The sequence below is a fragment of the Pholcus phalangioides genome, unplaced genomic scaffold, assembly GCF_987345545.1.
Source record: "Pholcus phalangioides strain wild (caught in Gottingen) unplaced genomic scaffold, Ppha-v1.0 ptg000008l_1, whole genome shotgun sequence".
Taxonomy (NCBI): domain Eukaryota; kingdom Metazoa; phylum Arthropoda; class Arachnida; order Araneae; family Pholcidae; genus Pholcus; species Pholcus phalangioides.
This window is the reverse complement of record NW_028301601.1, coordinates 49,873,501-49,895,791: the sequence shown is the minus strand read 5'-3', so window position 1 is coordinate 49,895,791 and position 22,291 is coordinate 49,873,501. Positions and strand designations below refer to the sequence as shown.

Here is a 22,291-nt window from a genome sequence, read left to right as displayed (position 1 = left end):
TATCCAGGACTATTGGCTGCTAAGCTATTTCCCTGCTCGATAAAACAACTTGTTAACATCAGAGGGTTTGTAAAACTTTCTTAAAAAAAGGGAATTTCCTCATTCACGACGTGTGACGTAATTTCGAAAAAAAGAAAAACAGGCAAAAAGTAGGGAATTTTAAGGATAATTAGGGATTTTCGTAAAAATTCGGGAGATTTGAGAACTTTTCGGTCGAAAGATGAAGCTAAACTTCGGGAGACTCCCGGAAAATTCGAGAGACTTGGCAGCTATGGTGTAGGGGTCCCAGACTTCAGCGATGTAGGAATTAAAGCGTCAGGAATCTATTACCTGACACTAATCTTTCATGCCCTAAGCTGGTATTCAGAACAGTGCCGTCTTAACGCATGGGCTCACCCAGGTACCTCACGAAAATGAGATCCAGTTGAAATTTTCGAGAAGCAGCATGTAAATTAACCAGGTAGGGCATCAGAAAAATCACCTGCCCCGGAGGACCACAATGATGTTGAGATGGCCCAGATTCAGAATACCAAATAGAATATGTGGTGTCTTAAATTGATTGCCCGAAATCTGGGGACTTGTCCAGCCCCTTGTAAGGATAGTATCATTCTAATACTCAAAAACAAAGCCGAGCCGAAATAATTTTGTTTGAATATTTTATTTTGAATTAAAAGAGAAGCACCAGGCTCAAAATAAGTACAAACAATGAGTTTTTTAAACACATACAAAATAAAGGGGGGGGGGGGAAAGAAGAAATACATCGAGAAACGAGCCTCTATAACTACATATAGAAACCGAAACTAAAAAAAAAAATATTCAAATTTCAAAATAAACAACAACTCAATTTCTACAACAGAAAGGGGGAAAAATATGTATTGCTTTATTCTCATTAACATCGAAATGAAATACAATCCATAAAAGGAATCTTTTCCGATTACAAGAGAACACTGGGGAATCGAATATTAATGTTATCTCATCATAAAAATATGTTATACAACGACGAAAATGTCTATTATTATTACTCAATTATTGCCAAATAAGGACCAGCCTTTAGCGTTATACCTAAAAAAATTTGGGGAGAAAAATTCCATAATCTATTACACACTTATCTAGATTTTCTTGTTGAGAAATTCGCTAAAATAAAGACGAAGGTGGAAGAAGTGTTTTTGAACTTGAGCTCTGATCAACGTAATACTATATATATATAATGTAATTATATATAATATGCCAATATGATTATGTGTGTTTTTTTTCCTCTTATGTAAATTCACTTATCTCTGCGCCTAAATCAAGACTAGAAAAATTATTTCCTCTTATACAATTCTAACATTCATAATTTCACACGCTTCAGTCATCGAGAAATATTACAAATGCACGTTTCACACAATGTCTCTTTTCGCTCTCTCTCTATATGTACATATGCATATGTATAGAGAATCGAACACATAATAGTCGTACTTTGGTACAAAGTTTGAAAACGTTATTTCTCCAATGGTTTGGACAGTCATACAAACGATTTTGGTATTACATACGCACGCACAAACACAAAATGCACAAACACGTAACGAATCCCGACAGGGCCACACACTAAACTTTCTCATTTTTTTTAAATAAAAAAAAAACAAACAAGTTTTGTCCGATGCTTAGCATTTTTGTTAAATACATGTTTACACGATCTTTCTCGTAAAAACTAACACAATTATTATATTTTATATATATATTTTTTCTCAAATACATACTGGACTCTGATAGATTCATTTTTGTTTTTCACGCATACTAGAAATCGCACAGCCCGATAAACTTGCTCCACATTAAACTTCTATGTACATCTCGTTATATGTACAAAATTTCCTGATAACTATTATGTACAGCAGCTACGCATAGCATGTAGGTCTTGCACTAAAAAAAAAAACTTGTTCCAGTTTTAACACTATAGGAGTTGTAGGAATATAGGTCCGTTCTTCACAGGCACAGATTACGGCTATCATCACAGGCATGTTAATCTGAATGTCGGGTGAAATCATGGTGCGATGTGCCGTTGCTACACTTGGTTACTCGAAAATCCCCAGACATATGTGCGAGACTCTCTTCCAGTGTCTATGATGATGCTTTCTTTGGTCGAAAACAAAAACTATATGATAGTCATCAACGCTACACAGAAAAGCACCTAACACTTGTGATCAGTCTGCTCTGTCGAAGAAAAATATCTATATGGCAATTTAAAAAGAAAGGGAAAACTAGATGGCTCTCCATTTGCTCGAACACCTTCACAGATCTGAGCTGTCCATTGGCTTTTTCAAATTGCCTTTGCTGATGTGTTTACCCTTTTTGCCAAACAAACCACCGAGGAATCCGGGTTGCGCACCGGGGCGAGAAGAACCGGGTCCATCTACGCCACTTCTAGTACTGCTGAGGCTAGATCCGGAACCGGATGATGTTGAACTAGCGTGAACTATTTGAGGTGAGGAGTCGTGACTGACACTGCTTGCAGCTGAAGACTGGAAAGATATTGACTGAAAATGAGAATCGTGACAATGTAATAAGTGTTATCTCATCCACACACACATAAGGTGACAATACATCAAAAATAATCTGATACGATTTAAAAAGAATATTTGAGTGAATTCGTCACTACAAAGCCCCTTAAAAGTTACACGAGTGTGACCAGGTCTTTGTCCACACTCGCTGTTAACAATCAACATCAGCAGGTATATACAATTCACTCAACTTATAATAAAGATAATAAGATACTTATAATAAAGTCTTTTAAATGATATTAAACACCACTTACTGTGACTTATTAAAATGATTCAATACAACTATCCCTTTAGTATAACAATTTTATGTTATGGAAATTTAAAAGCTCTGTTTCCATAGAAAGATTTACATTCACAAATTCTTCCATTAAGGTGGTTATACATGTAACTGCAAGTTTAACAGGCATGATTGAGCATTTGTAAAAGAATTTCGCACAAAGCATTTTGATTGTTAAAGCGGCTTGAGGACGAAATTTTTTAAATGTGATCCACATATATTCCAAAAGATTCATACATGATCTGTCCAGGGAATATATGATTATGTATGCTTGTAGACGCCGCACTTGCACAAGCGAAATTGAAGAGGTGTACCATGTGGGTAACTTGCATGATATTGCCTTGTATAATCAGTCTTCACTCTTCAGTGAGCTTTGCTCAGTGTTGGCATTTTTTGTTGGAGTTTTTCTTCTGCACACAAAAACAAAGGCAGTCCAAGCAAGTGCATCATTGCCTGAGCTCAATGTATTCCAAATACAGACTTGTGTGCGGGCCTCTTAATTGATTTGTAAAGGTATTGTGGGCCACTTAATTGAACTTGGAATGAGCTGCGGGCAGCTTAAATGGTCTGCAAATACGCCACAGGTCTCTTAAATGACCTGGGAGTGTGCCACAGGCCATTTGAGTAATCTGGATGTGTCTCTCGGGGTCACTTAATTAAAACGAGAATGTGCCACATGCCATTTAAGTGATCTGGAATTTCTAGGTCAACTAAGTGATCTGTAAATGTGCCCCAGGTTACTTCAGTGATGTATAATGTATTGTGGGCCACTGAACTGATCTGAAAATGTGCTTAGGTGCGCAGGGTGCTTAGGTGAACTGGAACTGTGCCGCAGGATATTTATTTTATATTCATCTGAATATGCACAGCTGACTACTTAATTGAAGTAAGAATGTGCCGGAGGCCATTTTATTGATCTGGAACAGTAATCCAGATTAAGTGCAGTGTCATCTTAGCGCATGGGCCCGAAGGCCTCAAGGAAAGAGGGGCCTGAGAGAAATTAGAACCGGTTGAAATTTTTGAAAATTTGTCAGGTAGGGCCACAGAAAAATCACTTGGCCCGGGGGCATAGGCGGAGATAGACTTGGAAGTCGGGGGGGGGGGCACAGTCACTATTGTTGGGCAGCACAACTATGTCAATTCATATATACATTAGATCAGTCGACTCCACCTTTGACGCTCGACTCCACACCCTGCATCTCCGCCCATGATGCTCTTAAGACGGCCCTGCTTAAATGATCTCAAATTGTGTGGTGTGCCATTAAAGGGATGTGGAAGTGCACTGTAGGTAACTTAAAGTGGTCTGTGAATTTGCTGAATAATTGCTTTTATTTCGAAAAAACTTGAACATCAGCAACCACTTTCATTTCGGGGGGGGGGGGGACCAAAGTGACAGAACAATGGATTTGGCCATCTTTTTCCCTTTTTTCTGTCATTTTCTCACATTTCGGGGGGGGGGGGAAACCAGACCCCCAAGTCCCCCCACTCGCTACGCCCTTGAAGCCTCATAGGTTTGTATGTAGAAAGAAGAAAAAGTGAGATGAAAGACATTTTACAATTTAATTACCGAAGTCCTACTAAAAAACACACTCTAGCATCTATTCAAGTTCTAACATTATTTGTAAGGTCTTGAAGCTACATTTTTATAACAGGAATGAGTTATTGTAAATATTTGAAAACAATTAAGGTTCTACATAGAAAATTTTCTAACATTAATTTGCACGAGAAAATGTATTTACCATTCCACTGTCTAGGGAGCCAGCGCTTCCTCTCCTAACAGGTTTACTAATTTCTGCAAGCAAGAAAGAATGTAATGAATACAAATATATCAACAAAACATGAAAAACTTATGTTAGAAAAAGATGCACAGAACTGAGAACGGAAATACACAGCATACATAAATATGAGATTAGTATTCTCCAGTAACAATACAAGGAAATACAGACTGGAGTTTTGCCCTACTGAGAACATTAATACCGGGAAATTTAAAAAAATGGAGCCATGTCTATGACATCAGCAGCAAATGTATTTGAAATTTTCATATTACAAGTGTAAAAAAATTCTAACACAGATTGAAAATTTGTAACATTTTCTTGAACTTAAATTTTGAATCTATATGTATGTTAAGGTAAAAGCCTGAAAACTAGTAAAACCTAGAATTTACCGGTAAGATCTAGGTTTTACCAAGGCGAGTTGGTAAAAATCTTAAATATGCTTGTAAACATTTCCATTTTGAACTTCTACTAAGCCAAATAAAAGCCTGTTTTCAATGAATCAATCATTATGAGCTTCATTCTAATAACAACAATTAATTGATAACTGACTAATATATAGTTAATAAAAACTTATGATTTCCCAATACTAGTTATATTGGTAATTGATTAAAAGTTTTTTTTTCGAAGTACAGGCGACCCCCTCCGCCACACACACATATTCATGGTTTTTTTTCCTTTATTGGAAAATTTTTTTGAAAACACTCAGCAATCATCATTCACCTGTTTTGATTACAAAATGTGAGTTTTGCATGTTCAGGATGACTCATTTTTCTAGTTCTACCGATAATGCTTTGGAGAAACAAAAAAGTGAAAGGTTTGCAAGAAAAATTGGATAAACTGATTATGCTTGGCAAGTAAGTCAATTGCTGCTGTGGCCCCACCATTACAGAATTAACGAATCTACAGTGAGATATATCAAGAAAAAGGAATCAAATTCGTTCAGCCGTGGCTGTACCTGTGGCAGCAAAACTTTGCATCGCCAACAGGATCCATGTGTTTCTCGTACAGAAAATGATGTTTTTTGTGGACACAAGACTGCTGCAAAAAAGGTACTCCAATTAATTGTAATATTATAATGGAAAAGGCAAAAAAATTTCACTTTTCTATAAAGGGAACAGCTGGTGAAATGTCTATTTCATCAGAATTTTATGCAAGTAAAGGTTGATTTCAGGGGTTCAAGAAACGATTCAGATTACGCAATGTAAAAATCACTGGTCACTGGCAATCAAGCCGCTGCTGACCAAGAGGCAACTAGGAAATTTCCAAAGACTTTGCAGAAAATTTAAGAGAAGAGTCATGCACCTCAGCAGGTGTTTAACGCTGACAAAACTGCACTATTTTGGAAGAAAATGCCCTAAAGAAGTTTTAAGATAGACTTACTATGTTGTTTTGTGGAAATGCGTATGGGTACATGATAAAGCCCACTGTCATCTTCAAACCTGTGAATCCGCGAACATTAAAGAGAAAGGATGTCAAAGCTTCCAGTATTTTGGATGAACAATAAACGGCCTGGACTATGAAAACACTTTTCCTGGATTGGTTTAAACAGTGTTTCGTTCCAGAAATCAGGAGGTACCTTGAGAGTGAAAACATGTCATTCAAAGTTCTTTTGATACTGGATAATGCTCCTGGACAGTCAATGTGTTCAAAGTTGATGGTGTGGAAGTCCTTTATATGCCTCCTAATCAACATCTATCATTCAGCCCCTTGATCAGGGCATAAGGCAAGTATTCAAGGCTCACTATACACGCCACTCAGTGGAGACGATTGTGCACGCAATAGAAGATGAAAATGCATAAAATGTCTTGAAGGCATGGAAGAATTACACTATCATTAATGCCATTACTGTCATAACTAGGGCTGTGGCAGCTCTTAAGAGAGAAACAGTCAACTCGGGTTGCATTTAACCTTTGGCCACAATGTGCGCTCTAGGACACAACCATTTCTACAGAGTCAACTGAAGAGATGATAAAAGACACTGTCACGTTAGCGAAACAGATGGTTGGAGAAGGGTTCAATGTGGATATAAAAAAAGTCGAGCAAATAATTAATATCAATTCAGAGGCATCAACCGAGGTAGATTTAATGCAGTTGACTGCTCCTGAAATTGAAGTGGTACCAGATGAAGAAGATCAAGATAAAGAAGTAGAAGACAAGTTCACCACAAGTAACATAGAGGAAGGGCTTCGCAAGTTCAAATCAACAATAGATTATTTTAATGACATAGATCCCTCAATGGTATGTTCTTCAATGTAGAAAAATTATTAGAGGAAGCCTTGTGTCAACATACTCCAACATACTTGATGATATGAAGAAGAAACAGCACACCGAGGTGGCTGACTTAAGAACATCATGGATCCCCGAGCCATTTTTTGGAGGCCCTACCTACTACTGCTACAACACACATGCACCCCGCCAACACCCCCCCCCCCCTCGCGGAACCCTCAACGAATCGGTACATGCGGGAATGTGCGTGTACGTGTAGTGAAACCTGACGTGAAGTGTTGTTGTTTCTCTGTAATGCTTGTTATGTGTAGTGCTGCCATCTGCCACAAGTTTTTCTAACTACGAGTGAAGTGTTATGATTGAATTATTTATCGTTGTAGGACTGTTGCTCTCTGTGGCGAGACTTTTTAACGGGGAGATCGGCTCGCATTTGCGCCTCGAAGTTGGAAACCACAGAAAACCAACAACTTCAGCCGACCACCACTGTGGGGTTTGATCCTCGCATTGCGAGTCAGTCACTATAATCACTCGACCTCCACAGCGGCGACCACCCTAAATCGCCACGTTCTTTCAGAAAACATCACCAACTGCTGCACCCTCTTTTACATTCCCTTCTACCTCTGAGTTACCCTGCTCTTCTCATTATGTTCAATAAACGAGATTAAAAAGAACTATGATTTCGGTTATTTGCGGATTTCCATATTCGCGGTCACCCTCGGAACGTAACCCTGTGAATACGGGGTGGGGGGGCGACTGTATATTCATTAACTACAAACAAAAGCCAGCTTTTAATGAAGGTTTACTAAATAATTATAAAAATCAATTCATTAATAAGCATCACCGATTCATCAAAAGGGACTTGTTAAAATTATTTAGTAAGTTAATTAATGATTACTAAATTAACATCAGGAACCAAGTTCATGATAGTTAATTGATTTATTGATTAATTAGTAATTACATAATTATAATTATTGATTAAAATATAAGTGGCAAGGGGGGCTAATAAGTTCATGATGGTTTACTGGTTCATTTAAAACAGGCTTGGAAAGGTAAATATCAGAAATGAAAAAGTTTACAAGCGTATTTTGGGCTTTCGGCCAACTTGTCTTGGTAAAACCTAAATCTTACCAGTGAATCCTAGGTTTTACCAGTCTTTGGGCTTTTACCATAACATGTGTAAGAAAAATAATTATCAACATTTATATAGAGCAGATACATACGTTGTTCATGCAAGTCCAATAATGAATTAGACAGAGCTGATCTCTTCAAGCCATTTGCACTCTCAGGTGAAAGCTTGCTGTCTTTGGATGTTTGAGGTAATATTTCCATATCGGCAACGCCAGAATCCCTGTTCTCAGCTCCTCTCACTCGGATCATTTTCTGTTTCTCAAGCTCACCTTCGATTCGTAGGTTTTCCATCTCGTCCATCTAGTTATTAAGGTAAAAAAAAAAAAAATAATCACTATATAGAGATTACAATATATTTGAAAAGAATAATCTTATTTTGTTGATGCATGAATATCACAGATCATTGAATACACATACATACAAGTATATCGATGAAATAAAAAAATTCTCACCTCCAAGATAGATTCCTTCAGATCTTCAACAAACTTAGAACGGTCATGTTCGTTTCTGGCATTGAAGGTTACAAGGACTTTGTCATCAACTCTTTGGCTTAATCGGATACCATGAGGATAGTCTGAAAGAAGAAGAGTGGTGTCATTTATTATGAAGCCAACAGAATAGGATTTACATTTTTGACAAATTTCCAGAAGCTTGCAAGAAAACTTCCTCAAAACTTACATGGTGCTTCAAACAACGTTACGCTCATGCCGCACAGTGGGAAAGACTGCCTAAATGTATAAGTTACACTGTTTTTCTTTTTGCTAAATATCTTTGTGACCTGTCGAAAGAATGATAAAAAACATTAGGTATCTAACAGAAGCCAATACTTTAATGACAAAATTTATAATCAGTAAATGTTTTTTTTTTGAATTTTTGGTATTAGAATTTTTTTTTTTGCTATCACAATGTTAGAAAGAGATGCCATGGATGGGGGAAACACAATTTTTCTCAATGTAGTCCACTAACGATCATTAGTTAAAATCTTTGATGACAGAGCAGGAGAACAATAATTAGGATTCTAGAATCCTTCATGATGATCTGAAGAGAATTCATTGAAATAAAAATTTATCAGTAAAAATGTGGCTTCTACAAAATATTGAAATACAGTACAATATTACATTGCATGTGTGAAACATCAGATGAACTGGAACCCCTTTTGAGAGCCACCTATTAAATAAAACTTATAATTCTTCTATTGAAAATTAACTACTGGTTTCTAATTACTGTGCCACAAGGAAAAAAATAGTATGATACATTAATATTTCATAAGCAATAATATTAGTTTGTCAAGTTTGCTTCAAAACTTAGAAGATTAATGTTATTTTTTTGATTAATGTAAAATAATGTTAGTAAAAATAGCAAAGTGTAGCCAAGGACGCTGTTTTGAAAAGTACTTTTTTCAGAAGTAAAGAACCTCTATGGACTCTTTTTCATTCCATTAGATCTACGGCTCGGCTCTGTACGAGGATGGGAAAAGGACAGCTACACCTTGCGAGTTTCAGAAAGGGATGCCATTAGAAGAAAAAAAAAAGGATTTTTTTCCAATGTGGTCCGCTAATGATCATTAGTTAAAATCTTTAAATGACAGAGAACAATAATTAGGATTCTAGAATCCTTTATGATGATAGGAAGATAATTTATTTACACAGATCACAGAGCAGCTTTTGCTGTTGCAGCTAAATATGGATCATTCTTGCAGAAATTCAATTGCAAAAGTTTTATTCTATCAGAAGGAAGAAAAATTTTTCCAATCTTGAAGATAAAAGTAAAATACACAGATAACTACACTATACCACTTTAATGTTCGGCACTGGTGATTGATATGGCACTTTAAATGTCAAAGCTCTCAGAGAAGAATACCTAAAATCAGTTTGGGTATTTTTAAAGTTTGGACTTCATTTATGAAAAATTTTCCTTGGGGAAAAAATTCTCATAACAAACACAACAGTAACTGAAGTAAATAAAAGTTCCGGCAAACACAGATTAGGGTAAACAAGAAAATACACCTAATACTGGTAACATAAAAAGAAAAGAGAACCCACCATGAGAGTATCGTTGAAGAGGAAGACTTCCCTCTGATGTACACCGGGTCTTTCTTTCTTTCCGATATCATACACTTCGTATAGTCGGCAGTAGCAAACTAATCGACGGTGAGGCAGAGCCAAATTCTATGATAATTGAACAAAATAGTATTGAATAGAAAATAAGAAAAATGTACATACTGACAATTCAACATAAAAATACATACATTATTAATTGGAATGTAGGCTTAAATCACATAAAAGGGGAAAAATTCATTTTGATAAGTGAATTTAATCACAAATTCCTACCGGCTTCTTCCCTACAATTGTTTGCTGTACTTTCAGTACTTGCGTGACATGATCGGAACCCATTTTGAACTCATTGGTTTTGATTCGCTCATAAATTCCGACAAGCATATCTCTGTCCAAGTCGTGACCATCATCAATGGCTAGAAGAAAAACAAAACATGCACACAATTAGCAAACTATCAATATTTAGAGCAAACAAATGTGGAAATATGTACGAGTATAATTCAAAAAGGACCTGCAAAAAGTAAATAAAAAATGAATGCATTTAAAAAATGTTTTTCTTACATCGAAGATTTCTGATGAATTCATCTATCTTCATTCGCCTCTCAGCTTTCATGTTTGGGGTGTGTAGATCTGTGTTCAACATGATAATGGCAAATGCGAGAACAAAAACTGTGTCAGGGTTATGGAACTTTGAGGCGATGTCATGATTACATTCTATATAACGGTGGCTGAAAACTTCCACTAGCCTCTCGATTTTCTGTGCTTCACCCTATAGTAAAAAATATATAAAATTTTTAGTTACCAGTGAAATAAAACAGCATAAATCCACAATATTGTTTGATATTAATGGAAGAATATATATTCTGAAAAACATTTTAATGAAACTGACTGCAGTAAAAAAAAAACCAGAATATGCATACCAACATCACATAATTAAATTGGTTGTGCATTTAACAAAGTATATTTTACAGTTTCGTATCAGAATGGGATTGGAAGACATCTACACATAATTTTTATGGCACAGGTAAAATTTAAAAATTCAGGATATGAACAGTGTCTTCATATTTTTTCTTTTGGTTATAAACACACTATCCTAGTTGGTTAAGAACACTATATCAATATCTAGTTGTGGCCACACTTCAGTGACCATGACCCACCGACATGCCACTTGAAGAAAAAGGCAGGCAGGATAATCTTAAAAGATTTGTTTCCACTATTCAGTTCCATCTGCATATTTAAAATCTTATACATGCATATCATTTAAAAAAAAAATGAATAATTAGAAATTCCTGTTTCTAATTATTCAATTTCCATTTCCTCACTAGCATTAAGATGCTAGTGGGGAAATAGATCAAACAGAAAGAATCAGTCTTTTCTGTTCTATGGAGAGGCAGAGGAAGTGAAGCAGGTCACAAATCCCTTAAACAGATAAGTTACTTATTCTTCTATTTATTGCATGTGCAAATGTCAGCAATAAGTGTTTTCAGTTTTCACAAATGCAGAACAATATTGAAAACACAAAACTTGGCTTTCATTAAATAATAAAAAATGATACTGTTCACAACAACATGTGTAAAAATGAGAAGTCAGAGATAAGAACAAAAGACTGAATAATTAAAAAAAATCCCACTATTTCCCTTTTTAAAATAACAATTATAGTAATTAATTGATGAACTTACTGGCATTCGGAAAAATGTTTGGAATTTCCGAAGAGCCACATCAACCTGCATGCCAGCTAAATCTAGTTCCTGCACGAAACACCTACAAATAGATACAATATTTAGAAGTGATTCTTATACTACATTAAAATGTGCTGTAATTCAAGTTTAAGAGTCAACAAATAAAAATATATCAGATACATGTAATCACAGAATAGAATTTGACAGGCATTATTATCAGTGCATTCTCTAATGCTTAATTGCTCCAAAATTCATAATATACAACTTTTATCCTCATTGTATAAAAGATTATTTCAATAACTTCATGAGTGAAAATTATCTAACAAATGTGATTTTTGAAGAATGACATCAGCATCACAAAAATAAAACTACTGATCTAACAATATTGAAAAAGGAGGGGGAAAAAATAACCGAACTGGAAATTATACTCGGTCAAACTTGGAGCTTCACAAAGCAAAGATGGCAAGCTGTCTAAAATTTTATATACCTGAAGACTGAACTGTAGCTCAGGGCATCATGAAATTTGAGAAAAAATTTTCATTGAAAAAAATAAAAATTCTTAGCTTCTTTGACAGAGAATGACTAATTTTTAAGCCTCAGTCAAAAAAAATTTATCAAATGCTAAAAATTAAAATAAAATTCTACATTCAGTTCATAGATATGTGATTGACAGAAGATATCTTTTGTACAAATGAAAAATTCATAACTCAATGTGGACCCCAATTTACAAAAATTTCAAATATCTTTTGTGAATACACGCGATATATAAATCTCACTACTTACTCTAGGACAGCCATGTTGAAAGAGTTTTGCAGGTTTCCAAGATACTCTCCTATCATCTGTTTGCTAAGGCCTTTCCTGGTGAGTAGGAAGCGGGCAACAGCTTGTGGGGAGGCTTCGAGAAACCCTCTTTGCATCAAATATCTCACGCCTCTTTCTGGTTTCTTGTTGAAGAGATTCAGACCGACCCTATACTGTCGCTTCCTCTGAATCTCTGTAAGCTTTAGGAATAAGGAAAAATGTGTTTTTATATTGTTAACCAGCCAAAATCTTTAACTGAATTTCAAAATGATAAACTTCGAGAAATGACTTGAGATAACAAAACAGAGCTGTGTGTCGTTTCAATGAGAATCCTAGATTATGAGGCCCTGTGGATATGCCTCCCTATTTGCCTATGAAGAAATAGGGCTCAGATCACAAAATAGATTTATACTACCTTAATTGGCCGATCAATGGAACTGTTAATAATAATGCAGTATGCATTTCTAAATTTCCCAGAGGAATGTTTATGAGGAGCATGTATGGTTAAGAAGTAATCTTGTGTATTTCTTTAGTACGCAATGATAATTTGTTAGTAAGGTCTAAACATCATTTAAAGTCTCAACAATTGTGTATTAAAATGTGTCCATAAAATATACATGGTGGTAGAAAGTGATTGATGGTGCTATTTATAAATAAAAATCCTACATGGTAGAATAGACAAAGAATAATAGACAAAAATAAATAACTTTTCAGACATAAGAACGTACCTTGTAAATCATGGGAGTGGCAGATATATCATGCGGGGTTCGGATGTCAGTGTAGTTATGGGCGCTGAAGGAATGACCCATATCTGCTGGAGGGGTGTTGGAATAACACCCTCCCCCATCCAAACTGTCTTCGCTGTTTTCTGATATATTGCTCAGTCTCTTCTCGTCGGAACTAACAGACTGTTCAGCCAGGACCTTGAGAAATTAAGAGGAAAAAGTATTACATTGTGGAACCATTATTTGCCATAGCATTATTCAATATAAATCTTGATATACTGCAAAAAATATTAAACAGATGTGTAATTTTTTGAATATAAACAAGGCAATACAGAAAGTAATAAGCAGTATGTCTATTGAATTCAGTGACAGTCTAATATAAGATAGGAGAGTTTCACAACTAATAAAAGACTTACTAGAGATTTTCTTTTCCAAACTGGTGAAGCCTCCACACAACAACTCTTGCCACCAGACTTGACACTATTCAGGGAGAGTTGACTACCTTCAATAATGGTAGAGTCATCCTGGCACTCGCTACATGTGCTCCCATCTTGTCCGCTGAGCCTGCTGCCGTCTCGCTGATGCTGTATGGAAGATGTCCTTTTCGGCACCTGAGGTGGTATTTTCTTCTGTTCCAGTGGCTGATTGTACCTGCGACCCAAAGCTACGTCACTGGCTCGGACCATGTTGTTCCTCTGTAGTGGGAGATTGCCTCTTTGCTTGGAAGGGCTGATCGTCGTGCTGACAGAATGTCTAACTGTGGTGCCTCGTTGCAGGCTTACATCATCTGAAGGCTCAATGTCACCAGCACTCAACTTGAAATGGAAAAATTGAATATTAAAAAATCTTACCATTTTTCACTTTGATAACTTTTACAATTAACAAACAGTGAACACACTACAATCACATTGAAACCTCTTTAAAAGGCAGTCTTTCCATAGGAGCAATTTTTTTTTCTTATCTGTCTTCCACAAATTAGTTCACCTATACCCACAATGGGAAAGACAGACAGGGCTCCACCTAGGAACAGGTCACTATTTTTTGTTTCTTTACACCATAAAGTTACTTATAAGAAGGCTTCATGTGGTAAATCTTGGCCTTAAGTAAATAGAGTACATTAAAGATTTGTAACATACTTTTGATTTTCAATAGCACAAGTCATGGTGGGTAACCATATTTTTGCGATATATTTGATAAACAAGTGATCAAAGCTGAATGAAGGGGTTGTGATGTTTATGTTCTTGATAGCAGAGCTGAGAAACGTCTCAGTGGGAATATGTTTCCACGAGTAACATTGAGTTATATATCTGTGTTAAAACCAAAATTGTGTTTCACCTAGTTTTCAGTGAATATAAGCCAACAGATCCTAGCGGGGCCACAATTGGGAATTGGGGTGGGGGTGCAAATTTCACTCTTTAACCTCTTAAGCATTACAAGGGAGCAGCTAAAATGCATGGTTGCCCCTGCTGACTAAGCATCTAGGAAGCCCTATGGCCAGGGCCGTCTTAAGAGCATCATGGGACCAAGTGATTTTTCTGAGGAATACCTGGAAAATTCTCGAAAGAATTCAACTACTTTTTGTTTTTCTGAGCCCCCCCCCCAGCTGTGCCCACGCAGTAAGGTGGCACTGTCTATGGCTGTAGAATGAGGAGACAAAAGTGCTTTCCCACTAAGGAAATGATTATCCGAGAGACAAAGCAGTGCTTGCTGTTAACATAGGTGGATATAGGCTCATCGAATGTGGGGGGGGGGGGGGAAGAGGAGGAATCGCCACTTTAGTCATTCCTCTGTATCCACCTACGACTGTTAGGGTAGTTTTATTAACTGTAATCGTATTTCAATAAATACCACAGGTGAAATTTTGAACCAAAATTTATGGCTGACAATGTGTGTTTACAGGTGTAGCAAATACAATGAATAGGATCTTAAAAATTTTTTCAAGTAAGGAGCATAGCTTATGCTCAGCATAAAAAAGTGAAGTACCTACATGAAAATTTCAAAATATCCTTGAAAAATCTAAGAATTTAGGAGCCAGCAAAATTTTATAAGCGCCAAGCATTCCTCCCTCGACAAAATCATCCCAAAATGATGTGTTTATTGACTTTTCAGGGACCCATTTTCCCAGCTAGCAAACATGTTGATATAATTTACAATAATTTTGAGTGTCCTCAAACTTCAAACTAGTTACCATACATAAAATAAATCTGGCATTAATGCATATTTTGTGATGCATTCTGGCGCCTGGGATTTCCCGAGCCCTGCACATCTTGAAACTCAGATTCCTAGAATATAAGCCCCTGAATGGAACTTGAATATGGCCAGCTCATGGTGACCTGTCAATCAAGACCTCATGGACGCAAATAATGTGCACTCTGATGCTTTAGTGTGCAGTATGCTGCTTGTGAGCAACACAATGGAGCTGCTTGCATTGAAGTAATCACAAGGTATTTGTATGTTATTGCATAAAAGGAATAAAAATAAATACAGCACACACACTGACTAAAAGCATATTTACAAAAGGGGGCTTAGCCCAAGGTAGCAAAGTTGAGGGGGACAACGACGACAAATTTAAGGAATGATTGGTCAAGAAATCATTGAAGGAAAAGAAATTTACCCCCAAGCAGAATGTTTTGCATTGTTCTGCAATGAGCCCTCGACTGACTGGAAATGTTCTGCATTCCCATAATAGTGTTTTCTACATTTTTCTTAAAATTCTTCCCGATTGTTCTGCAATAGCACATTGTTCTGCAACGTACGTCACAGACTTCGGCATATTCTGCTTTGGGGAAAATTTCTATAGCCAAAGGTGGTAAAACCATAAATCCATCTCTGCCTAGGTGAGGCAAGAGATAAGGTCAGCAAGTCACCAAAAGAGTGACCTAGACACGAGGGACCAGGTCATCAGCAAGTGAGCCATAGAACTTGAAAGTACGTTGAGTGACCAAGAGTGAGCCAGATAGCAAGACACCAGGTAAGTGAGTGACTCAGAGCATGTGAGTGACCAAGACAGTGTGTCAGCATGTCAATAACCAGAAGAATGACCTAAAGAACAAGGGACCAGGTCAGAGACGGATCAAAAGAGTGACAAAGAGTGTTTGAGCATTGGTGTGACTTAGAAAGTGTGTAAGCATGGGAGTGACCAAAAGAGTGACTTGAAGAGAGGCACAGGGGCCAAGCGGGCTATAGCCCAAGATGTATAATTTGAGGAGAGAGTGGTCAAGGAAAGTCAAATTAGAATGGGAGAAGGGCGGCAAAACCATAAATCTGCCTTTTGCATACAACCACAACATCCAGTGACACCAAAATCACAATGAAAAAAATAAAATAAAGCGCCATCAAGACTTTGGTGGCACCCATTTGAACTCACCGAGCTCAGTGCACTATCCTCAGATGACACAGACTCCCTAGTAGGTTGTTGCACGTGCACGCACTCTTGCTGCTGCTGGACCGAAATCTTGGGAGCATGGTTCAGATGCGGGATCGTTTGATTCTGATTCATACGAGTCCGTTGGGCACTTGCACAGGGCACTGCTGTCCACGCCGGGTGGCGCGGGAAACACGGCGGCGACCGGGCCACGGGAACCGGATAGGACGAGTCCTGGTAGTAGGATGACGACGTCAACGACACATTGTTCAACACCTGAGATCGCGGACTCAAGGCGGAATAACCGTCGCCGCCATAGTGGTGATGGTGGTTCATCGCGTCTTTCGAACCGTCGCCATCGACCGGTACGTCGTAACAGAAGTCCTGGTGCCGGATCCGCCGCTCCCTGAAACTCTGGGTGCGGCAGGGCTTCGCGGGGTACTGAGAAAGGTCCTCGCCCTCGTAGGAACCGTCCGAAAGTCCACGCTGGTACATGTTGCTAAAGTTCTGGTGGTGGTCGGCGGCGGGGCACATCTTGCCGCCGTCGCTCTCGTAGCACGAGTGGTGGTGATTGTGGAGGTACCGCAGGGCCGAGCCGTTGCCGTTGTAGCTCGACCAGTCCTTCGCCACGTCCAGGTCGAAGGTCGGGAACCTCCTGGACAGGCGCTTCTCGCCCTTCGAGGCGTTCGCGATGTCCTGGAAGCGTTTCATGATCGTGTACTTGCGGAACGCCCTCTGGATCGTTAGCGCCGCTTTCCGGGCACAAACACCGCCGTACTTCCTCTCCAGCATTTCCACCTGTTTGTCCAGTAAGTCCTGGGACAGCTCATATCTGTGGAGAATATACACAATTAGAAATGTTAAGAAACAAAATATTTGTTTCATACACTTGCACGAAAGAAAACAAAAGCTTCTAATCTGGCTTGGAAACAAAATCCGAGATCTCTCACCTACGCTAAATATACGCACAAAAAAGATTTTCCAGAGACACAGCTGACGGATTTTTTCTTAGTATTTCGATAGCAACCATGGCATCGAAGAAAACAATAGATAAAACATAATCAGCGCGTCAAGTTAAGATCTTATTGGGTAATCTTTTCCCTCCAGATTTAACTGGAAATTATATAGACCTCGAGAAGTTATTTACCAAGACATACAGATAAACTTGATATCACCTCATGCCTATACTACTAAGTTTTCTTTGAAGAAGCGATTGTTGGCAGGTACTGTACCCACAAATAAAGCCTACGTCTCTTCGCCCAAGCCCCTCTATAGTAAATTTGGTGGAAAAAAAAAATCCCGGGGACCCAGAACTGAAGCTCTGCCATGCCATCCTGCTTCCATTAGGTGGAACATAATTAACTATATATATATCGTACTCCATACATGCTCAAACTGTAGCCCACGGAGTCATCCGATATGGTCCGCGACCTGAAACCAAATTTTGCACCCGCGGCGATCACTTGAGTGATAACATGCGTCACAGTTCCGGAGAACTCAAGCAGCCAACGGCATAAATTACCTAAGTGACCCGGTGCATTTACAGATCATTAAGTGACTCCCCATGAAATATTTACTGATCACTTGAGTGACCCGCGGCACATTTAAAGATACTTAAGCGGTCTGTGACATATTTACGTGTCATTTGCGTGACTAGCGGCACAGTCCCAAATGACTTGAGTGACCAGTGAAACAGTTACAGATGACTCAAGCGGCCAGCGGCACATTTACAAATCCCTTAAGTGGCCTGCAATGCTTCCTCTCCAGATCATTCAAGTAGCCCGCAGTTTCATAAAGCTTGAGCACCCTTGTCGTGTTAATCCTATTCCAAAAAAAAAAAAAGGTTCATCACATTTAATCATTACAAAACGGCCAGTTACCAATCAATTATCCTAAATCGAGGGTGCTCAACATTTTGGAGAGTGAGGGCCACTTCATTTTTTTTTAAACGTGTCGCGTGCCACTTGTTATCTGCAAATGTGCCGCGAGTCATAGGTGATCTGAAAATGTGGCGCGGGCCACCCGAGTGATCTAGAAATGTGCCGAGGACAATTTAATTGATCTGGAAATGTGCTAAGAGTTAAGCAAACCATAAAAATGCCGCGGTCTGCTTAAGCGAAGTGTAAATGTGTCGCGTGCTGCTTTTGTTATGTGTAAGTGCGCTGCGAGCCGCTCAAGTGATTTAACCCAGTAACTGCCAATTTTTTTTTTGAAATTTTTGGCCGGATAAGTTATATATACATGCACAAAAAGTTGTAAACGCAAAGCACGTAAAATTCCAAAATCCCCAAATAGGGATCGTAGCAGCTAATGGGTTAAGTAATGTGCAAATTTACTACGTGCCACTCCTCCAGCTCACTAAAGTGATTTGGATATGCGCCAATGGCAGCTCGAATGATCTGGAAATGTACCGCGAGCCACTGAAGAGTCTTAATAATCTATCGTGGACCACCTGAGTGATTTGTTTATTTGTCGCGGACCACATCAGATGACTCCGAGGCCATGGTTTAAGCATGCATACATCCCCTAAATTATACAACGATGATCTACACAGGGCGTGTTCATGAGTTTGAGCCCTCAGCAAATATGAATTTCTGGGGAGCTCTTACAATGGTGGGGGAGGCACGTGGGTCCATGCCTAAAATATAGAAGGCAGCCGAATTTTTAGCCCTAAAAATTCGTGGGCCGTGTGCACGTGCATCGTTTGCCCACGTGGAAAAAAAACCAGGCACCGTCAACAAACACTTAATACGTCAAGAAAGGGTAACGATAACTGCCACACGTTTGATACTACAAAATTAAAAACTTAGATGGTGGCCTAGAACTTTTAGAAAATGTCTTTTTAAAAGTCCTTAGAGGGAGGCCCAATTGTTTGGAGCTCTAGGCTAACACATAACTGCCATACGTACGTCATCGGCACTGAATCCACCGACGCTGCTTTTATACAATCCATTCATAAATTTTTCCAACCGGTAACAAACATATCACAGTCCTTGGATTGCCATAGTGAAATTATATTAGAAAATATGAATTACACTGCAATACATATGTACATTACTGAATCATTATACATGGACTTTCCTACTCGGATCCGAAAAAAAAAAAAGAAACCATGTAGGCGATTTTAATTTCTTTTTTCTACGATACGATTATCAGCATTGACTTGAAACCACGTTATATATTTTCATCACAAAAAAAAATGGAATAAATAAATCGAAATTCACCTCCGAATTTTACGAAAAGAAGCCAAAAGTTCCTCCAGATCAGTTTAAAAACACTATACGAGCGAGATCAACGTAAGATACGTCAAGACGGCTTTGACAAACGAAAGAAAAAATACGTACGACGATGACCACAATGTCGTCTGCTTTCTATTTAAGATGACGTCACGAATTCTAGTTGGAGGGTCGCTTGCGTTAACCATACGATATTTTAATTCTAACCTATGAATGTGCAAAAGTCAGTGTTACAATTATTTTAAAGGTGCCTTATAGGAGGCCCATTGTAGGAGCTCTAGGTGGACACACAACTGCCATACGTACGCCGAGGCTGCTTTTATACAATCCATTCATGAATTTTTCCAACCAGTAACAAACATATCACATGTCCTTGGATTGCCATAATGAAATTATATTATAAAATAAATTACACTAAAATATACATGAACATTACTGAATCATTTTACATGGACTTTCCTATAAAGTGCGCGTCACAGCGTCTAGGTGCGTCACCAATTTTTGTCAAAGGGGTCGCAGTAAGTTGTCGACATTGGGACATCGCTACGAAGCGTTTTTTTGGACAATTCTGCTGGGATAAATGTTATCATGGCAAAGGTGCCGTGGGTGGCCAAAGTTCCACTGAAGTGTTTAAGCTTCGTGGGACCATTTTGAAAAACTCGGTGGCTTGGGGGGGGGGAAACAAAGGTTTTTTTTCTAGCACCTCTTAAAACCAATTTAAAAAATATATTAAATCTTGTTATTTCGTTGTTAATCATTGTCCTAAATTATTTTGATAAATCCTGTATAAAGATATGGTGCACGTCAAAATGCATCATTTATGCGTAACCTAACGTAAAGTTTGCGTCTGAGGAAAAGCTTGTTATGTGTTCAAGCGGTGCTGTCATCTGTCTTCCAGATTAGAGAGCAACAACGTATTTTATTTTGTCTGTATCGTATTATACTCGATTTTTCAAATGTTATAAGCTTGGTTGCTTTTTCTGCTGAGAGACTTGAGTTCATGACGATAACTGCATGACCACACAGCGGCTCAAGATAGAACTGCACATTTGTTAGATTTAATTTCAGTATACTTTCTGCAACTGATTATGAGATTAAAATATACTTCAAACTGCGATACTCACTGACTACTGTGCAATCTGGACCTTTTGAGGGCATCCTCGTCCACTCTCCGCACCGGTGTTTTCTTTGCAGCGACGTTACCACTGACCGACCTCTGTCTGGCACGACCACCAGGTACAGCGCCGTTGAATGTCGTCGCTTGCTGAGCATCTACCGAGTAGGAACGAATCTGCTTGACTGGAGGGCCAGGCCCACACGAAGCCCTCTCGATAGGCTTGTGAGATGAGCTGTAAGAGAAAGAAAAAAATTGAATTCCACTAGAAAGGAATACATTTCATGTCCACTCATTTAATATATTAATGCACTCAACAACAGATTGACCAATTAAAAATATTTGAAGATCAGCTTCGTGACCAATCTCACAATTTAATGCACATAATTAACGAAAATGAGGTAATAAAATCGGAGATATTTTCACCATTCTGAAAATTCGAAGCTGCATAAAAAAGAAAGTAGCTTAAATTTCAACCACAACTCTCAGCTGTACAAAAAAAAAACTCATGGAAAAACCCGCAGATGTTGACGATCAAATAGGCGTCCAAATAAACGCCATCCTACGTATTTCTTTCTACTTTTACTTTCTATGGTAAGCGAGCAGAGAGAGAGAGAAACAAACCAACGTAAACATGGTGTTGCATCAACCACCAGCACCAGCCCCAAGGGCCCATTTTTGCTGAACTCGCGAGAACCGGTCCCAGAACGCGGACAAAAAAGAAGCATTATATATTGAAGATCGAACTCTGCTGCTCATATTATGTCCCTCAATGGTAAATGTGTCACAATTATTGACCTTTATGCAGAAGCAATTCTTCATTTTTTGGTTTCGTAATCTTTGGTGTAAATAGCCAATTCTATTAAGATCGGCTCTAAACCTACAAGAAATCAATTAGCGCAAGAAATCAGCAATTATGTTGATCCTTGAACACGTATTTAAATACACGTATTTATTATGATACCGTACATAAGCTATCGGAAATACGTCCCGTTTTCAGATAGGATTGGTGCTTTCTTCGCATGTCGTAATTTTGTTATGATCGTGGTTCTGGCGGGAAATTCAAAATCATTATTGGAAGCAAATTTTAGATGATTAGCTGATGTCCCTCTTTGAAATATGGCCAATCGTTGGTGCCCGTACTCTGAGTTTTTCCACTTTAAAATATGGAAGACAGATGACAGCTCCATTAGAAAACGGAAAAAAAAAAACTGATAACAAATACGTTAGTATTTATCATTTGTTATCATCCACATACACTCAGAACACACGCTCCCTGCAACAATTCAATAGAAATACTTCAGAGGAATGTTTACGCAGTAGTCTGCCAGCTGTAACACCGCTAACCCTACTATAGGATGAATATTTTCTGGTC

The 22,291-nt window shown here is 38.2% G+C and overlaps 1 protein-coding gene across 9 annotated transcripts in view; it reads right to left on the bottom strand.

Annotated features, from left to right (window-relative positions):
- Nucleotides 1-639: 639 nt before the first annotated feature.
- LOC149084447 (IQ motif and SEC7 domain-containing protein 1-like) overlaps nt 640-22,291 on the bottom strand; it is a 425,974-nt gene continuing 404,322 nt past the window's right edge. For 8 of the 9 annotated variants that reach the window (XM_089234841.1, XM_089234847.1, XM_089234842.1 and 5 more), the window contains 14 exons: nt 20,927-21,151; nt 16,570-17,398; nt 13,619-14,017; nt 13,206-13,400; nt 12,460-12,677; nt 11,677-11,758; nt 10,559-10,766; nt 10,274-10,413; nt 9,986-10,111; nt 8,622-8,721; nt 8,396-8,517; nt 8,036-8,243; nt 4,554-4,606; nt 640-2,513 (listed from right to left, as the gene is read on the bottom strand). In XM_089234841.1, coding sequence (XP_089090967.1) covers nt 2,268-2,513; nt 4,554-4,606; nt 8,036-8,243; nt 8,396-8,517; nt 8,622-8,721; nt 9,986-10,111; nt 10,274-10,413; nt 10,559-10,766; nt 11,677-11,758; nt 12,460-12,677; nt 13,206-13,400; nt 13,619-14,017; nt 16,570-17,398; nt 20,927-21,151 — 3,151 coding nt within the window. In that variant the 3' untranslated portion in view covers nt 640-2,267. The remainder of the gene's footprint in view (nt 2,514-4,553; nt 4,607-8,035; nt 8,244-8,395; nt 8,518-8,621; nt 8,722-9,985; nt 10,112-10,273; nt 10,414-10,558; nt 10,767-11,676; nt 11,759-12,459; nt 12,678-13,205; nt 13,401-13,618; nt 14,018-16,569; nt 17,399-20,926; nt 21,152-22,291) is intronic. The other variant, XM_089234840.1, reaches the window with a different exon arrangement.